Here is a 17,559-nt window from a genome sequence, read left to right on the forward strand (position 1 = left end):
GGCCACTCCTTGCAGATCCGAGGTATCTGAGCACTAGTGGCAAACTGTGATCAAGTGTCTTCTTACAAAGTTTCTTGTATGTTTGTACTGTACATGATGTGTTGTGTCGACTTGATCACTATCCCGGAATAGTGTTTGTTAGATATCAAGGGCATTAAATTGTTTTGCATGGATGTGATTTGTCCTTGTTGTGAATTGATTTTTTATTTTTTTTTGGGTTTCCTAAGTGTCAGGTTGTGAAGACCCAGTCATTGATTGATGGTTGATGAAACTGAAGGAGGACATTGGGTAATGTTGGAATCAATCAATATGACAATGATCAGAGAGAATGCTGAACAATCTGTCCTGTTTCCTAAGATGACCCGCAATCAAGTCTTGATAATAATGTGTACCACAGAAAAATAGAGGAAAAGAGAAAATGCATCAAGGTTTGCAAGAGTCCAAATTACAGTTAACACAGATGTGAGTTGTTTTTTTTTTAGTTTTCCTTCTTCCTTCAGTTATTCAGTTAGTCATCTTGCTTGATCTCACACATTTCAGTAAATGCATTTACTGGAAATCAGCTGTTTCTGTATACTTTAAAAAAAGTTAAATGAGATTATTTTCATTGTTCCAATTTAATTCTCAAACATGTGTTTTTGTTTGTTTGTTCAGTGGCCTTTGCTCTACTGCTTAGTGGAAACTTGAATCCAATTTGAAATATCAGTACCACACCTTTCCCTTTTATTTGTTAATCTGCAAAATTGCAACATTTTGTTTTTCATATGGTGGCAGCTGACCCACTCTTCTGTTTTTTGTGTACTTTTAAAAAAATGTATTGCTCATTTTGTCTTCTCTTGACTTTTGACATTTGAAAGCTGAAAACAATATAAATAAAAAAATGTCAAGAATGTGAGTTGGAGTGACTTGATGTCCACACATTAGACCCAAGATGTGTTTGATGTGGCCTTCATAAGTACAGGGGGAGGGACACAACAGGTGAACACATGTGCAATCCAATACTATTCTATGGCAAAAGATCATTTTGTGACGCTCGTGACAGGTTTTTGCTGATACTCTATCGTAGAGGTGCTGAATTTTGATTCAGTTGGCCATTTTTGTTATTGTATTTGGCTGCACTCCACCATAAACCTGTGCTGTACATATGCACAATTGCTTAATTTGTTATATCAACCACACACAACCTCTAAAAAGTATGACCCAACATATCTACATAAATATTTCAGAAATAAGTATAAGTATAATTAGCTCCAAAGTTATAAATTACATTTCTGTGCAGGTGCAACATTATTAATATAACTTATATGATGAATATGAGAACAATCAAAACATTCATACATAAGACACCATGCAAAACAGACAACTCCCACAACACACCACTAGGTAACATTAGTCCATCACTCCTGTTTGAACATGTTGCTCAAAGTTAAAAAACAAAAAACCTGCCGTCCCACAACACCCTGCAGATGCTTTTCTTTTTCGCCTCGTCCATCTTGAATCAGCTGTACCCTCAACCCCACAGATAAGAGTCAAAAAGAACAATGAAACCTTAATCAGATCACAGATCAGCGCCTCCCGCCGCCTCGACGGCGGTTTGAAGGTGGTGGAAAAAAAAAAAAAAAAAAGACGAAGAAGACCTGCGGGGCCAACCGGAGCAGCAGTCAGCCATTCAGATCCTTTTCACCGCGGGATGTGAACGATGAGAGCCTCTCTACAATAACGGGTGACCGCTGTGGCTTTGAGAGGACAGAGACAGAAAACAGCCGCAGGAGAAGCGCCTTTTTCGCTGCGGTCCCTCGAGTCAACCAGCAGCTTTAAGGGAAGTTGGAAGCTAGCGCGAGCCCGGTTCTCACATCTCCGCGCACGTTAGGCGCGAGCTACAGGCGCGTGGGATTTCCTACACTTCTCCGCCGTTTATTAATACTACGAGTTAGTTTAACTACCAGCCCGTTGGTTAATGTAGAAGAGTCGGTTTAGAAGTAACGCTTCAACAGGTGTTTGGAGTACTTTTCATGGAAGCCTCCGCAGTCTTGGGCGTGTCGGTGAACAGGTAAGTGATTAACTTTTGACAGCAGTGTTGACGGTTAACCTGCTCGAGTTTGTGCGCTTTGCTAGTACGTCTGTCTTGAAAGTTTTAGCTTAAAGCTTACTTCCATGTGTTAGAAAAACTCAAAATTACAAATTCCTGAATTAAGTGAAACTAACTAGCCTACTCTCAAATTGCCCCAAACTAGTCGCAAATCAACAACTGATTTGCGACTAGCTTGACTTTAATGCTTCAAGATGAACACACTTGCCGACCGGCTTGTTCATGCTAGGGGACATAAATATGAAAACCTAGGTTCTGTGTGTGTGTGTGTGTTTGTTTGTGTGTGTGTGTGCGCGCGCGCGCGCGCGCGCAGATGGATGATTGAAGCAGGCTTTGGCCCCGGGGACAAATATGTGAAACATCAGGGCTGCATTCTCTGACATGCCGCAGCTCATCAGTAAAACACAGCACGTCTCTTGAGGAAATAAGCACCCACAGCACAGTGCACACCTACTCTGCAGGTTGTAGTAACACTGCTGGATACAATAGGGCTGCAACTAACCATTATTTTCATTGTCGATTAAGCTGTCAATTATTTAAATATTCTCCATTAAACCCAAGAAGACGTCCTCAAATGTCTTGTTTTGCCCACAACCCAATGATGTTCACATTTTGCTGTCATAGAGGAGTTACGAAACCAGACAATATCCATATTTAAGATGCTGGATTTTTTTCCCCCTTAAATTATGTTCAAACTGCTTAATCAATGATCAAATAGTTTGCAATTAATTTAAAAGTTGACATCTAATTGATTATTTGCTACAGCCCTAGATAAAATCAAAGAAAAGCAACAGCTGCTACAATGACAGTAAGCCCAGGATACTTGTCACTGTTGGTAGGCTTAACTGGGTGAAGTGGTAAATGTGAAACACCATGTTTCCTGTCTGTGTGTGTGAAACAGCTCTTGCGACAAAGTTGTTGCAGGAGCTCCTCTCTCATCTGCGCCAGCCATGGCACTCTGCAAATTTTTCATTGTGTGCTGTGTGTTTGGTGCTGCAGGACAGCTGAAGTTGATGTCCCTGCACCCTGCTGAATGCCTTTCACGGCCCTGCATTAACATCACTATGGCACTGACAGAATTACTGCCGCGCTGACTTTAGCCCACTCTAGCCCTTTCTGGCCATTCCTCCACTCTTTTGCTTTGTTTCTGTCACTTTTAAATGCCCATCTTGAATATTTTTCCTCACATCACACATTTTTTTTCTTTTCTTTTTTGTTCGGCCTTTTGCTATACATATTTGAAGCTTTTCTGTCAGGTCTCACATCCGGTGAATTGATTGTGATATCCATACAACCTTGTCTCTTTCAGCCCTCCTCGGCTTTGTTTCTTTGGTGTGCACCATCCATCTCATCATGGACAGCCTGCTGAGTGGGGCCAGTAAAGGGGCCAGTACCCTTCAGTCAGCACAGACCTCATCACGTCATAGATGCCACTTGCTGTCTTCGCCCCTGTATGACTGACTTTCGGAAACAATAAAGCTTAAATTCCTCACAGCCTTAACAAAAGAGCCATGCGTCCATTACTGGCCTTCACTGTCTTTTGGCTGCTGCCGCTGGCCTTGATGCTGGAAGAAGACTCACCGCTGGACTGTGTCCCCCGTAGATCTGTGTCCTATCGTAGTGAGTGTTGCTATCTGTCTCACATAACCTTGGCTTACAATGTGTCAACCCTGGTTTCCCCGCTCATTGGGAAGCATTTAATCATTAGTGGTTGCTCAGTTAATCAGTCATATCCGTTTCTAGGGGACAATGGTCACATGTTTCGTGAGGAGGGAGTGTTCAACTACTCCACCATGCTACTGAGAGAAGATCTGGACCTGCTCGTGCTGGGTGCCAGGGAGGCAGTGTATGCTCTTGACCTCAACGACATCTCCAAGAAACTTGCTTCAGTAAGAATACCTTTGTTATCAAGGCCAGTCCCACTTTGGAGCAACGGCCAATAATTGGTAGCATACTTGTGGAATTTCTTATCAGAGCTTTCTTGGCCTAGGGCTAAGAAAACTTTAGGAGCTAACTTGTTTAAGATACCAGCTTCTCCGCCCTGAATAGAGCCTTAAAGGCAGCAATTTACTGAGTGCTGCTTGAGAGGCAAACAAGCTTTGAAAAAAATGCACAGATGTTTAAAGACAGTTTACACTGTCTTGACAGACAACACTTACTAAAACCAACCAACTTTAAGTTGCTGGCTAATTTCAATGGTTATACCTCAAATTCAGTCGCAAGGACATCTTACTTTCTTCTATACACTAATATCTTTCTCACAACTACTTTGTGTATAAATGGTTGAAAGTGCTGCTTTGAGTGCAGCAGAAGCCTAATGATTAACACAAATACTTCATATCACATAATGTCCCTGGTTTGATTCCCCATGTTTCCTGTCTCCGTCTACACTGTCAACTGTGAAATAAAGGCCTGTACAAGGACAAAAGCGTGTGGCATTTCTCCTTTTCTACAGGAGAAAAAACTATATGACGAAAATTGTGTTTCACTCTCTTAGGTTAAGTGGGAAGTGACACAACAGCAAAAAGATGAGTGTAAAAACAAAGGAAAAGATCCTGAGGTGGGTCCCTTCAGCTTCTGCTTTATAAGATGTATTGCATATTGCGCAGATGCAGTCATCGCTTTTTAAAATGCATTTACAGATGGACTGCAAGAACTATATCAGGATCCTGCATATGACAGAGGATAAGAACAGGATGTATGTGTGTGGAACCAACGCTTTTGATCCTGAGTGTGATTACATGGTGAGGCAAATTCAGAGCCACTCTGTTGGCTTGTCTCAAATCATACACTATACTGTATAAATTGATGCTGTGTAGTTAATGACTTCAAAATCTGTGTATTAAGATTAACTGTTGGATTTAAATATGGTTGTCTTTGCAGTCCTATGCAGATGGAAAGCTGACTCTTGAAAAGAAAGGAGAGGATGGCAAAGGGAAGTGTCCATTCGATCCATTTCAGAGATATGCCTCCATCATGTTGGGTGAGTAGCAATTAAGATAAGATAAGATAAGACTTTATTTATCCCCAGTCGGGGAAATTTGGGCATTACAGCAGCATTGAAAGCAGTGGGAAGAAAAAATAGCAGCAGAGGTAGAGAACATTTGAAAAAAAACTAAATACAAAATAAAAAGTAGACTATATATATGTACACATTATACAAGCAAAAAGGAATTGACTATATAAAAGAAAAACAAAATATGTAGAAAAAATATATAAGAAATATAATAACAATAAATAGTGTTACTACTATTGCACAGAAGAATAAAATATACAAAACAGTAAATGCTATGTAATATTGCACAAAATGTTAAAGGAAATATGTAATATTGCACAAAAGTATGGATATGAGCGTATTTTGTCCAACAACATCAACACGGTGTTGTGTTAGGTGATGCTGGAGTTGAATAATCTGACATCTGATGGAATGAAGGACCTGCAGTAGCGTTCCTTCTTACAGGGTGGGTGCAACAGTCTGTCACTGAAGGAGCTGCAAAGGGCCCCTACTGTGTCATGCAGGGAGAGGGAGGGGTTGTCCATGATCAATGTTAGCTTGACTAACATCCTCCTCTCACCTACATCCTCAATGGTGTCCAGAGGGCAGTCCAGGACAGAGTCAGCTCTCCTCACCAGTTTGTTGAGTCTTTTTCTGTCCCTTTCAGAGCTTTCACAGCCCCAGCAGACCACTGCGTTAAAGACTGCAGAGTCATATAAAGTCCTCAGTAATGCCCTACATACTCCAAAGGACTTCAGTCTTCTCAGAAAATGGAGAAGACTTTGGCCCTTCCTATACAGTGTTAGTGGACCAGTCCAGTTTATTGTTGAGGTGGAAACCCAGGTATTTGTACTCCTCCATGATCTCAATGCAAAAACCCTGGATGCACACCGGTGTAGACTGTGGTGCTTTCCTGCGGAAGTCAATCACCATCTCCTTGGTCTTGCCGGCATTGATGTGCAGGTGGTTTAGTCCACACCAGTCGACAAAGTTAGTGATGACTTCCCTGTATTCCAAATTGATCCCCTGCGATACGCATCCAACGATGGCTGTATCCTGGAGAACTTCTGGAGGTGGCAGCTGAACGTGTTATGTCTGAAGTCCGATGTGTAGAAGGTGAAGAGGAAAGGAGAGAGCACAGTAGACAACAAATAAGAAACTGAGGAGGCTCGGTTAATATAGCAATGTTTTCATTTGTATCTCTGTGTTTGCTGCTGTGTCTTGCCAGAAAACAACCTGTACTCAGCCACTTCAATGAACTTCCTGGGCTCTGAACCGATCCTGATGCGCAGCTCTCCCAGCTCCATACGCTCTGAGTTCAAGAGCTCCTGGCTTCATGGTAAACTGTGACAGTGTGTAATGTGTTTTTATGCCTCTCCACGAGCAATGTGGCCAGAGGCACTATTTTTCAGGTTGTCCGTACATAAGTGAGTCCCATTCTTGTGAACACAATATCTCAGGAATCAAATTTTGCACAAACATTAACTCTTTTGACTTGACGGATTGGTGGAGGCATAGAACTGCAAGGTGGTACCTCTAGTTTGCAAGATATTACATGCACTGTCTTCACTGCCTCTGAACTGAGGTGAACTGTCTCACTGTGATGATGTGCTCAGCAGCTGAGTCAAAAATTCATGTTTCTTCTTTCTATGCCAGAGCCCAACTTTGTTTCCATGGTTGAGATGCCTGAGAGTGAGATTAGTGAGGTGGGAGATGATGACAAGGTTTACCTGTTCTTCAGTGAGACAGCTGTGGAGTGCGACTGCTACAACAAACTGGTGGTCTCCCGTGTGGCCCGTGTCTGCAAGGTGAAAGAGTTCATCACGTATGCACTTATTATGTTGCGGCTCCATTTCCCAAAACGACAATAACATAAAAACACAACTTCCTTAGCTTTGCTCATTCAGCCCTTTCCGCTGACCTGATTGTGCATCCCGTTTGTCTTATGTTTTTCCACTTGTCAGTGTGGCATAACGGTGTATTTCTGTGCTCACAGGGGGATCTTGGAGGTCAGAGGACCTTGTGGAAGAAATGGACATCCTTCCTGAAGGCCAGAATGGACTGTCCAGTGCTTGAGTCCCAGCTGCCGTACATTATTCAGGACGCGTACCGCTGGTGTGACCCCCAGCAGCACTGGAAGGACTGTTTGTTCTACACCGTCTTCACACCACAGTCGTACGTTTGAATGAACAAATGTGTTTGTGTTGAAGGGAGGAGGGTCTTCTTTCTCTTTAATGGTCTTTGGCCACACTACTTGGCTCACATTTTCTGTGTGTGTGTGTGTGTGTGTTTCAGGGACACATCAGACCTGTCTGCAGTGTGTGTGTACCGCGTGTCCGACATCAGCAGAGTGTTTGCGGAGGGGAAGTACAAGACCCCGGTCCCCGTAGAAACCTCTTTTGTTAAGTGGGTGATGTACAGCGGAGATGTCCCCGTCCCTCGGCCCGGAGCTGTGAGTTTGCCCACTATTCAATGCGTGTGTGTGTGTGTGTGCGCGCGTGTTAGAAACAAAGACAAACCTCAAAAGGCAACTCGTTTTTAACGAGTGGCCCAGCAGGAAGCTGATTCTTTTTGTCTTCTGACTCTGTTGTTCTCTCTTTTCTCTTTCCTTCCCCTCTTCCCCCGCCAGTGTATAGACAATGAGGCTCGTAAAGCGGGCATAACTCAGACTCTGGACCTCCCAGACCGGACCCTTCAATTTATCAAAGATAGGCCCCTCATGGACCAAGCTATCCAGCCAATAGGAGAGAAGCCTCTTCTGGTGCGAAGGGGAGCTACATTCACACGCATCATAGTCAACCAAGTGCAGGCCGCAGATGGCGAGAAGTACCATGTCATGTTCATAGCCACAGGTGCGTGTGTTCAGGGTTGCATCAATGCAGCACTCTGCCACTTCCTGTTTGGATTTCATTGTGCTGCTTTTGCTAACATGTCAGTGGTAAGCATTAGGCCATATGTGTCAGCATGTAAATATAGCATGTTTCTATGTTTTAATGTGAAAAGAGGAAGGAACAATGCTGAAAGCAGTTAACTACGATGGAGAGATGTTCATCATAGAGGAAATACAACTCTTCGAGCCCCCAGAGCCAATCAAGATTCTGAAGTTCTCTAATGTCAAGGTAATTTAAAACTCTGTCATAGATTTATTAATTGGCTTACTTTTTAATCACCACTCAAGTGGCTGTTCACTGTAAGGTTGTCAAAAGTGGCGATACGTCAACACTTTTTCAATTCCACGTGTTTAAAACAACACAATGTCCACGAATTGTACATTTGATAGTATCGAAAGTACCAAAGCTATAAAAAAAATAAAAAAAATCTTCAATACGATTTTCAACCCAAGGCTGCACAGATGAAAAAACGAGAGAGAAAATGAACTGGTCCTCAACCATGACCATTTACATTATTACAAATGTGTTAGTGTGTGTTCAGTGATTTTTCTCTACCAGCACTGTGTGCAGACTGTTCATATAAAGTAAAGGGGGGGGGGGGCTATTTTTTTTTTCTTTTTGCCGTGGTATTGAAAGCAGTATTGGATATTGTTTTGATTTTTTTTACTATTGTGTCTGATTTCAAAATTCCAGTTTCATGACATTTGTTCATTGTGTATAACATCAGTGTCATTGCTCTGTTTGTGTGTGATGGATCTGTTGTGTACAGGATCAGCTCTATGCAGGGTCAGACTCCGGCGCAGCACAGATACCACTGGCCACCTGTGGGAGGTCCTTATCCTGTATGGACTGTGTGCTATCCAGAGACCCATACTGTGGCTGGGACAAAGTTGTTGGGAAATGTACTCTCCTCTCTAGTTCTCAAAGGTAGGCAGCTGTCTCAACATGTAGAGCAAGCCGTGTTGATATCTGTTCTATCCAAACTTCAATTATTGTATCTTCTGCTTTAGAGAACTAATCCAAAGTGTGAAAGAAGGAGATGCCTCTCTTTGCCCAGATGCTGGTGAGTTACTGCACACTATTACACACACTTTTTTCACCTAGGGAATCTTAAGCATGATCAGTACATAAAAAAAAGCATTTTCTACTTTAAACTTCAAAGAACTACAATTGAGGTTAATTGTGGGTTGTTCAAAATGACAAAATATTTGTGAGGGACCTGATTTTGGGGTTTTTTTTTTTTTTTTCAGATCCTGTTAAGCCCCTGAATCAATCCATCTGGCCTGGAGGAAACCTGAAGCTCCGCTGCGTTTCGCCTTCCAGCCTGGCAAAAACCACCTGGGAGCGGGACGGCAGCCCTCTGAGCCCTGCAACTCGCCTGCAGCTTCTCAGAGACGGACTGCTTATCCTCAATGCCTCAGGCTCTGACACTGGTCGGTACCGCTGCCTGTCTGTGGAGCGCTCCAAAGCTGGCGAGTACATCACCACTGTGGCCGAGTACCACGTTGGCATAGGTCCAGCAGGATCTGGCAATGGGAATCTGATTTTTCCCCAGGCTCAGATGGACGGCCCCTCGGTGGCTGGACTGCAGGCTGTGATCGTGCTCCTTGTAGTTGCTCTCCTTGCCCTTTTGGTCTGGAACTTTTACAAAGGCCACTTACCACTGCCGTGGAACTGCGGTCAGAAGAACAGAGAGCAGTCCCAGGGCCAGGGGGGGCTGAACTCCAGTGTGACTTACCAAGATGCACCGAGGCCTGCACTAGGAGAAGACAAACCCCTAGTGTCAGGAAGAGACAATAGTACCAGTAATAACAACCACAGTGGAGGGGAGGTGGCATTCAGTGCTGCAGAAGAGAATGACACCCCAAAAGTGAGTCTTCCATCTCTGCAGTTTATTGATGATGAATCAGAAATCTGAAAATGACAAGAACCTTACTATATTCACTTTCCCATTGACTGCCATTTCAGTTTGACACATGAATGGGAATACCCCACAGGGCAGAATGGATTCATCAGTTCAACTGTAATATTTGAGTTGAAATCTCAGTTTATGGGAAATTTACAGTAAGTTGTTGAAACGTTGCTTGGAGAAACAATGAACTGTTTGTGTACAGTTTAACACGCCAAAAGATTCTGTAATAGGTTTTTTTGTACAAGTATGAGCTACACTTGACTTTTTGTTTCACATTTCTGTTTTAGTGCAATTGTGAATACATTTAAAAAGTACATTTTAGTTTCCTCCTAAAGGGTGTAAAGCCCATTTATATCTTGCAAAGATTAGTATGATTTTCACAGGGAATGTACAGTAACTGAAATTGAGCCATTTCACTTCTAACTCCTAGCTTTTATTGTATTAAACCTTTTCTACCTGGTGGTCGTGTTGTTCTGGTGTATTCAACTATTGTCAAAGGGTTTACGACTTTTCTGCAAGACTGGACTTGCAAAGAATGTAAAGCACAGATGTGGAACTTAATGTGTCTGCACTTATGAATCATCTTTGTATGATGATCCATCTTTTGTGGATGACAGCTGTTTTTGAAAATGCTGTCTTTCTGTAGATTGACCAAGTTTCAGATGTTCAGTGTTTTAACCCTGTAATTCTAAAATAACAGGTTTTAAACTGGCGTTCACAACAGAAAAAGCATCAACTAGTGGCAACTTGCAAATAGTAAAAAGTGGGAAAAAAATCTTTAATGTGTAATATTCAGACAACATTACAATTGACTTTTTCAGACAGCAGTACAGAGTGATTTGTCGCTTAAACAAACTGCTTTTTGGTGTTGAGAGCAGCTACAAACAATACAGCAAAGCACACTGACTGTACAGTCTGTATAATATACCGCGTATGGTTAAAACCCAATGACTGGGCTCTTGGTACATCTTGGTATGTGGCCTCTATCTCCTGTAGCGGTACCTCTTGAAGTGGAACCACAGCTGGAAGATGCCATTGGCGAACTGACAGCGGAAGCCGTGTCGGTGCGAGTACTCCCACTCTCTGTTTACAATCTTAAAGGCAATGTCCTCGTATGGAGGGCCGGCGTGGAACCTTAAAATGCCAAAGTCCTTGTTGTCAGGACTGGGCTCCAGGAAGTACTGTGGGGTGGAACGCTTGTCGATCAGGTCCGGGTAGAAGATGTTGAACTTGTAACCCTGGACGATCTTGGGGGGAGGGTTGTCGAAGTCATAATGTGTCTGGTTGTATTTGTTCCACTCGAAGCCTGTGTGGACCCTGTTGAAGAAGCGGGGTTTCCTGGGACGGTATTTGTCCGCCCAGAGGTACATTTTCCCTGTGACAGGAAACTCCACACTGAACTGGGCCTCATCGTTGCCCATGCCCTCTCTGGCACGACGTACGAAGGCGTCCTCTGCGCTTTCGTTTGCATCACCTGATACAGAAGTCAAAGAAGCAACAGTGAGTGAAATCTGCGTCACTTAGAAATCAACACATTTTGTACAGCAAAGATTTGTTTCAACATTTCGACTGCTGACAATTCACTGCACTCCTCTATGAAACGTCGTTATTTTCTTCAACTGCCTGCATGGTACCAAGATTTGTTTTCTATATGCACCTGGTTGGTTTCTGATCCAGATCAATGTATTTTAGGATTCTGAATTTTTTGTTTTGTTATAGTGTGCAGTACTTTTAGGGAAGTTTTCTGATCCAGAACTTGCTTATTTTACACATTATTTGCAGCTCTGATTTAAAAGCTCTGTGTGTGTTAATAATCTCATACCAGTGACTTGTAGCTGTCTGCGTGCCAACTGCAGCCTGTGTATGTCCTCTTCCGGTGTGATCGTGTGCGAGTCCAGCGGCAGCTCCGAGGACGTGAGCAGCGTGGGACTGTAACGACCGGAGTCGTACTCGGCCTGGCTCTGCTGGATCAAATCCTCCTCCGTCAGCACGGCCTCAACCACCTCACCCTTCTCCTCATCATCCTTCTTGTCACTCTTTTCTCCATCCTCATCTTGGTCATCTGCTCTGAGTGTTGATGGACCTGCCTCCTCTGTGTCCTCTACTGTTTCTCTGCTCTTGTATTTTGTGGAGGAGGCTGAAGACTGGCCAGGCTCTTCTGTTACGGTCTCCCTTGTTTGCTCCTCTGCTCTCTCCCTGATGTTACAGACACAAGTTCTCTTTAAATGACAAGTTGATGCATCGCAAATATTTTCCGTATTTTTGCATATATAATACACATTCCCAAAAGAAACACATAAGTGAGATTAACAAAGAGTGAAGTGAAATTTGAACCCCAGGTTACCGCGACTGAAAACGTGCAGTCAGTGACTGAACCACCACGGCCCACGGTTTCAGGATGTGTGTGGTTATTAGGGTAACTTACTCATCTTCGTCACTCCTTTGCTCCTCTTTGATGATGGGGAACAAAGGCTCACTTTCCACTCCCTGTTCCTGTTTCAGCTTGAACAGCTTCTGACGCAGCACATCCTGGTGTCGCTCTCTCAACCTGAGACATTAAATCAGTTTTACACACACGTATCCACTGTCTGTCCAGATAAATCATGAGCCAGCCATGTAAGTTCGAGGTGTAGAATTTAATTGATTTCATGCATTCAAATCAGTCTTTTAAATTCTTGTAACAGGAGAAACACAGTAAGGATTCCCATCGTACCTTGCTCTGGCCATGTAGACCCTGACTTGCTGCAGCAGACTCTCCCAGTAACCGATATCGAGATTGGACCCTCCAGCCCGAATCTTTGACTCGATGTTCAGGTGCAGCGCCTGCAACTGGCTGTATGTCTTTCCTTTGAACACTGTCTGTACATCTGTACTCACAGCTGTGTTGATGCCCTCACGACGATCACCTGAGAATCCAAAATACTGCATTGAACATCAAGGGGAAAATGTGATTGAGCACAGCTTCCTGTTGAACATACAGTTGTCATTCGCAGACACAGGTACGAGCTGAATGATTATGTGACCTCACGTGTAAAAACAATGCAGGAGGCAAAGCGGCACTGAGTACAGAACTGCTGCAGTGATGCAGACTCATAAAAACTTAAACTCATGTTTGATGTTATATAGTTATAATCAATGATTATATTCATGTACAATCCTGACTACAGAAAAGTTGGGACTCCGTGTAAAATGTAAATAAAAACAGAATGCAGCGATTTGCAAACAAACTTTGTTTACTGACAACAGTTTTAAGAACTGTTCCAGAGCCCATGTATGAACGTCCTTTATCCAGCCTCACTTGTGAACCACTGAGCCTTTCCAGGATGCTCCTTTCATACCCAATCATGATACAATCACCTGTTACCAATCAACCTGTTTACCTGTGGAATGATCCAAACAGGTGTTTTTGGAGCATTCCACCACTTTCCCAGCCTTTTGTTGCCTCTGTCCCGACTTGTCTGAAAAGTGTTGCTGCATCAAATTCAGAATAAGCAGATATTTACAGAAACCTATGAAGCTGATGAGGTGAAATATTAAATATATTGTTTTTGTTTGTTTTCAATTGAATGGATAGAAGGGATAAGCAAATGATCACATACTGTTTTATTTATGTTTTACACAGCAATCCAACTGTTTTGAAATCAGTGTTTGTTTGTTGAAAATGTATCTGAAAATTCAGCCAATAAAATCTCAAACCGGGAAACGTTTATTTGCAAAATTATGTCACATCATTGTGATATCCTGGACCATCCAGCTAGTGATTTCAAACAGAACCAGGGCTGCCTTGTTCTGCTGGCTGGTCACCTTCACCTGACATTTAAGTTCTCTTTGCAGGACCAGGTCTGGTGATCTGCAGGCAGGACTGATGTTCTTTGCCTAAAACATGGCGAGTGAGGTTGGAGTGCTGAAAGTTGGTGCTTGGTGTGTTTCATTTTTGCATAGACTTGAAAGTTTTGTTGTATTTAGTACAAATGTCACACAATAGGGTATACGCATACCTAGCAACATCTACTGATCATTTAGCAGGAAAATGACGTACCTGGTCCTTTCCCTGAGGCCTCCAGTTTTCTCAGTTTGCTGATCTCGTCCTCGGTGATGGTCGTCATGTCTCTCCAGAAGTCCACATTTTTCCCTTGCTCCAACTCCATGTACACCTACCAGCGAAGCAACATTCATACAGTAAACATTACATGGATGGAATTTATTTTAAGAATAATAGGTGTGAAGCAACATCTTTAAATTTGGAGATCTGGTGCCCCTCAGTGGCCCAAAAAGACAATGGCAGACAGATCTGACTGAGGAACAGACAGTGGTATCTGTCTGGTCCAGGGGTCAGCATTTGAGTCCTTCTTGTATTAATGAAAAAAACGCTAAACCTAAATTATCCACAGGCAGCAAACCAAAAATACTGTCCTCTCTCTGTGTGCTGCTCCTTTTACTGCTGCGTGCAGTCAGCTGTCAACCTGAATAATAAAAGGACTATTTCACTAAATAATGAAAAAATATTAATATATGCAAAATAATAGGCAATTAAAATACTTATCATACTTAATGTGCTTTCTGCTCCTGAACCTCAGCGCACAGCATCTGCATATCAGGGCTGTATGCTGTCACCTTCTTCTTTGCACAGGGCCGCAGTCGCAATGTTTGCTTTTAATAAAGTTCATGTTGGAGAACACCTGCTCACATACATATGTGGATCCAGGATCGACAGGACTCCAAGTGCAGTCCACAGGGAGCTGCATCAGAGGCATGAAAGAGACGCATGTGGCTCTGGAGCCGCGGGTTGCCGACCCCTTGTCTAGTCTTTCTACAAATATTAACTTGTACCATCAGAATAATCTGAGTGTTGTAATAATCACATATTTCACTTGAACAATTCATGTTGGATACTCTTGAGAAATCTCAACTAGACCCGACTTATTCAGGCTGTCATCTTTAGATGATGATCCAGTGAGTGATCCCGTCACTAACAAAGTGACGCAACACTACTCACAATCTGAAGTTTGTTAATTTCAGAATGACGTGTTTCACTGGGTGAGTTCATTTTTACAAGATATTTTACAAGGCTTCAAAAAAAGCTGCAGCGTTAAAGTTCTTCTTACTGGTTATTACATGACTACATCCTGTGTGACTGCAGCTATTCTAAACTAGTCATACAGCTTACCTTAATGTCCTCCAGCAGGTCATCCATGTCGGTGACTGTCAGGCCGTTGAGGAAAGTATAAGGCTCATGCATCTCCACAGCAAGATCATCATCTTCTGCACTGATGTACTTTGCCAACAGGTCAATCGGCTTGGCGCGACCATCACGGATTCTAATCTTAGACCTGGAAGCACAGCAAACACAATATTGTCAGACAGTGCAGATGCATATTAAGGAACAGTTGAGCCTGGAACTTAACTGGAATTACAATTACAATACCACAACAGAAATCCTCTGTGACATGAAAAGAGCAGGCTGACCACGGGGATATGCAGGAATTGTTGATGCACACTCACCTCAGTTTGGCCTGATGCAAATGGAAGTTGTCTTCCTGCTCAGCCCAGGTCTTGAAATGCTCTGCCTCCTTCTCCCTCTGCAGCATCTCCAACTCCGTCTCTCTCATGGCCTTTTCTCGCTCCCTCTCCAGACGCAGCTGTTTCACCTTTATACACAAAGTTAGTGTGATTAAAGGAAGGGCTGTTACTCATAACTCTGTCAAATGATACTGCCAGTGCCAACAAATAACAATGTTCCCACGGCTCATACCTTCTGCAGCTCTCTGCGGTTCTCCTCCTGGATACATTTGTTCCGCTCCTTAAGCTCTTTTTCTCCGAGATGGCCAATGCCTTTCTTATCCAACGCCTGGAAAAAATACACGAAAAACAAGAATCTTGGATGAGTTTTCGATATTCAAAGATTACAAATAGATAATTAAGGTTATAAAAAAAATGCAAAGTTTGCAAACAAAATTTAAATTGATTTGATAATAGAACCTCAACAAAAGCTGTTGAAAACTGCTCTCCAACTCACCTTTTGCCATTTGAATGTGCCCAATAAGTTGTTGTCACCAAAGGGGTTGTCTGCATTGGTGTATCCCATGTACTCCTCACTCCAGCCCATCTTTTCTCTCCTTTTCTTCTCCTTTGCTTCCTTCTTTGCCAGTCTCCTGGCCCTCTTCTCCTCTGGTGTCTCCAGAGCTTTCATCATGTCCCTCTGTTTCTTCTTGTCCTCCTTTTCTTTGGCTGCACGGCTCAAATGTTCAGAGCCTGAGCTATCAGATGACTCTGGTGAACTGGACCGTTGCCTCCCTCTGTCTTTGACGGCCCGCTCTCTGCTTCTTGCCCTCCTCCCTTCCTCCCTATCTTCACTCCTCTTCCTCTGCTCTCTGCTTTTGTCTCTGTCGCCTTTTCGTTCCCTGTCTCTGCTGTTGCTCTTCCACCTCTCTCTGTCTCGCTCCCTCCTCTGTCTGTCTCTGACTGGACTCCCCCTGTCGGGACTCCTCTGTCTCCTCCTTTCTCTGTCACTGCTTCCATCACGGGAGTCAGAGCTGTGCTGGGACCTTCCCCTCCTCCCCTCTCGAGATGTTTGTCCACGATTCTCTGTTTCCTTCCTCCTCCCCCTCCTCACTTTGGAATCATCTGAATCAGAGCTGAGACAGAAAAAGTACATTACTACATTTTTGCTATTGGATGGGCAACCATGTACCAGAGACCAAAGGAATACATTTAGCATTTACTCTCCAGCTATAATGAGTGAATGTCAGCGAACTCCTGTGCTACTGTGCTACTGTTTTATACATTTCAAGTTGTTTGCTGACTGTTTGTGATTGAAGCTGAGTGGATTATGACTCGATGTGGTGAAATTAAGTATACTGACTTCAGCTCAATTGCATCATGGTGTGGTACGCATGTGCTTGAGCTGTGGAGATGTAATTATCAATATTATATATTAAGTACCAAGAATACAGTGAAGCACATGGGCTCAGGTTTATTTTAATTTCCATTTGAACTACTGAGTTCACGGACACTACTTAATATGCTATAAATTCATCAACTCGTCATATAGCCACCATAGCTAGAGCTATAAACGTGTAAAGCCTTAAACACCCATAGCAATCAGGTGGGACCGGACAGCAAGGACAGTTACCTTGATGATCGACCCCTCGATCTGGTCCTAGGGCGCTGTGGTCCTCGCCTCCTGTCGCTTTCCGAGCCGCTCCTGGAACCTGACCGTTGTCTGTGTTGAAGTCGACGTCGGCCTGGAGAGCCATAGCTGGAGTCCCTGCTGCACGACCGTCCCCGTCCACGAGCGGCTCTTTTCTTGTCCGCAGACCGACTACGGCCTCTCCTTTCTTCCGGGGATCGAGACCTGCTGACCCTGGACCTGTTTCGCCTATCCCGGCTCCGACTTCTGGACTTAGAGCGGGACCGACGTCGCGACTTCGAACCCATCACGAACCTTCCTCAATGTGGGGTCCGAAGCGCACTCTGTCGCGTAAATAAGAGGCAACAGAGAAAATTGTTCGCTGTCTTCACAATGTAAAGTATATTTGTGTATTTGTAAAACATTTAATGGAGTAAATGAACATTCATGTCGCCTAAAAAACCCGCCCTTACCAAAAAATGCGTCAAGTCGTCTAGTTTCAGAACTAACTAATTGTTCAGGCAGCAGAAAGCCGGTTTACAG

The 17,559-nt window shown here is 43.4% G+C and overlaps 2 protein-coding genes across 2 annotated transcripts; one reads left to right on the forward strand and one right to left on the reverse strand.

The window, feature by feature from the left end:
• The first annotated feature begins 1,477 nt into the window (after positions 1-1,477).
• On the forward strand, positions 1,478-10,347 carry sema4e (semaphorin 4e). Its single transcript, XM_041949166.1, has 15 exons — positions 1,478-2,050; positions 3,399-3,709; positions 3,833-3,978; positions 4,587-4,649; positions 4,732-4,833; positions 4,973-5,072; positions 6,313-6,423; positions 6,741-6,892; positions 7,081-7,259; positions 7,380-7,536; positions 7,714-7,936; positions 8,088-8,203; positions 8,745-8,902; positions 8,986-9,038; positions 9,226-10,347. The coding sequence occupies exons 2-15, from the start codon at positions 3,601-3,603 to the stop codon at positions 9,891-9,893; spliced, it is 2,337 nt and encodes a 778-aa protein (XP_041805100.1). The 5' UTR covers positions 1,478-2,050; positions 3,399-3,600; the 3' UTR covers positions 9,894-10,347.
• A 297-nt stretch (positions 10,348-10,644) lies between these two features.
• cactin lies at positions 10,645-17,334 on the reverse strand. The gene is made up of 10 exons (XM_041949165.1): positions 17,020-17,334; positions 15,904-16,522; positions 15,640-15,735; positions 15,390-15,535; positions 15,055-15,217; positions 13,927-14,041; positions 12,601-12,793; positions 12,313-12,435; positions 11,710-12,083; positions 10,645-11,361 (listed from the first exon to the last, which is right to left on the reverse strand). Exons 1-10 carry the CDS (start codon positions 17,322-17,324, stop codon positions 10,871-10,873), a joined length of 2,625 nt encoding a protein of 874 aa, XP_041805099.1. The 5' UTR covers positions 17,325-17,334; the 3' UTR covers positions 10,645-10,870.
• Positions 17,335-17,559: the final 225 nt, after the last annotated feature.

Source organism: Chelmon rostratus, chromosome 12 (assembly GCF_017976325.1).
Source record: "Chelmon rostratus isolate fCheRos1 chromosome 12, fCheRos1.pri, whole genome shotgun sequence".
NCBI lineage: Eukaryota > Metazoa > Chordata > Actinopteri > Chaetodontiformes > Chaetodontidae > Chelmon > Chelmon rostratus.

Coding starts and splice junctions, on each gene's coding strand:
- sema4e (XM_041949166.1), top strand. CDS start 3,601: ATGCGTCCATTACTGGCCTTCACTGTCTTTTGGCTGCTGCCGCTGGCC. Junction 4,650..4,731: donor ACAAAGGAAAAGATCCTGAG/GTGGGTCCCTTC, acceptor ATGCATTTACAG/ATGGACTGCAAGAACTATAT. Junction 6,893..7,080: donor GTGTGGCCCGTGTCTGCAAG/GTGAAAGAGTTC, acceptor CTGTGCTCACAG/GGGGATCTTGGAGGTCAGAG.
- cactin (XM_041949165.1), bottom strand. CDS start 17,324: ATGGGTTCGAAGTCGCGACGTCGGTCCCGCTCTAAGTCCAGAAGTCGG. Junction 12,794..13,926: donor GGCCTCAGGGAAAGGACCAG/GTACGTCATTTT, acceptor TTGGATTCTCAG/GTGATCGTCGTGAGGGCATC. Junction 11,362..11,709: donor CAGACAGCTACAAGTCACTG/GTATGAGATTAT, acceptor CTTCTGTATCAG/GTGATGCAAACGAAAGCGCA.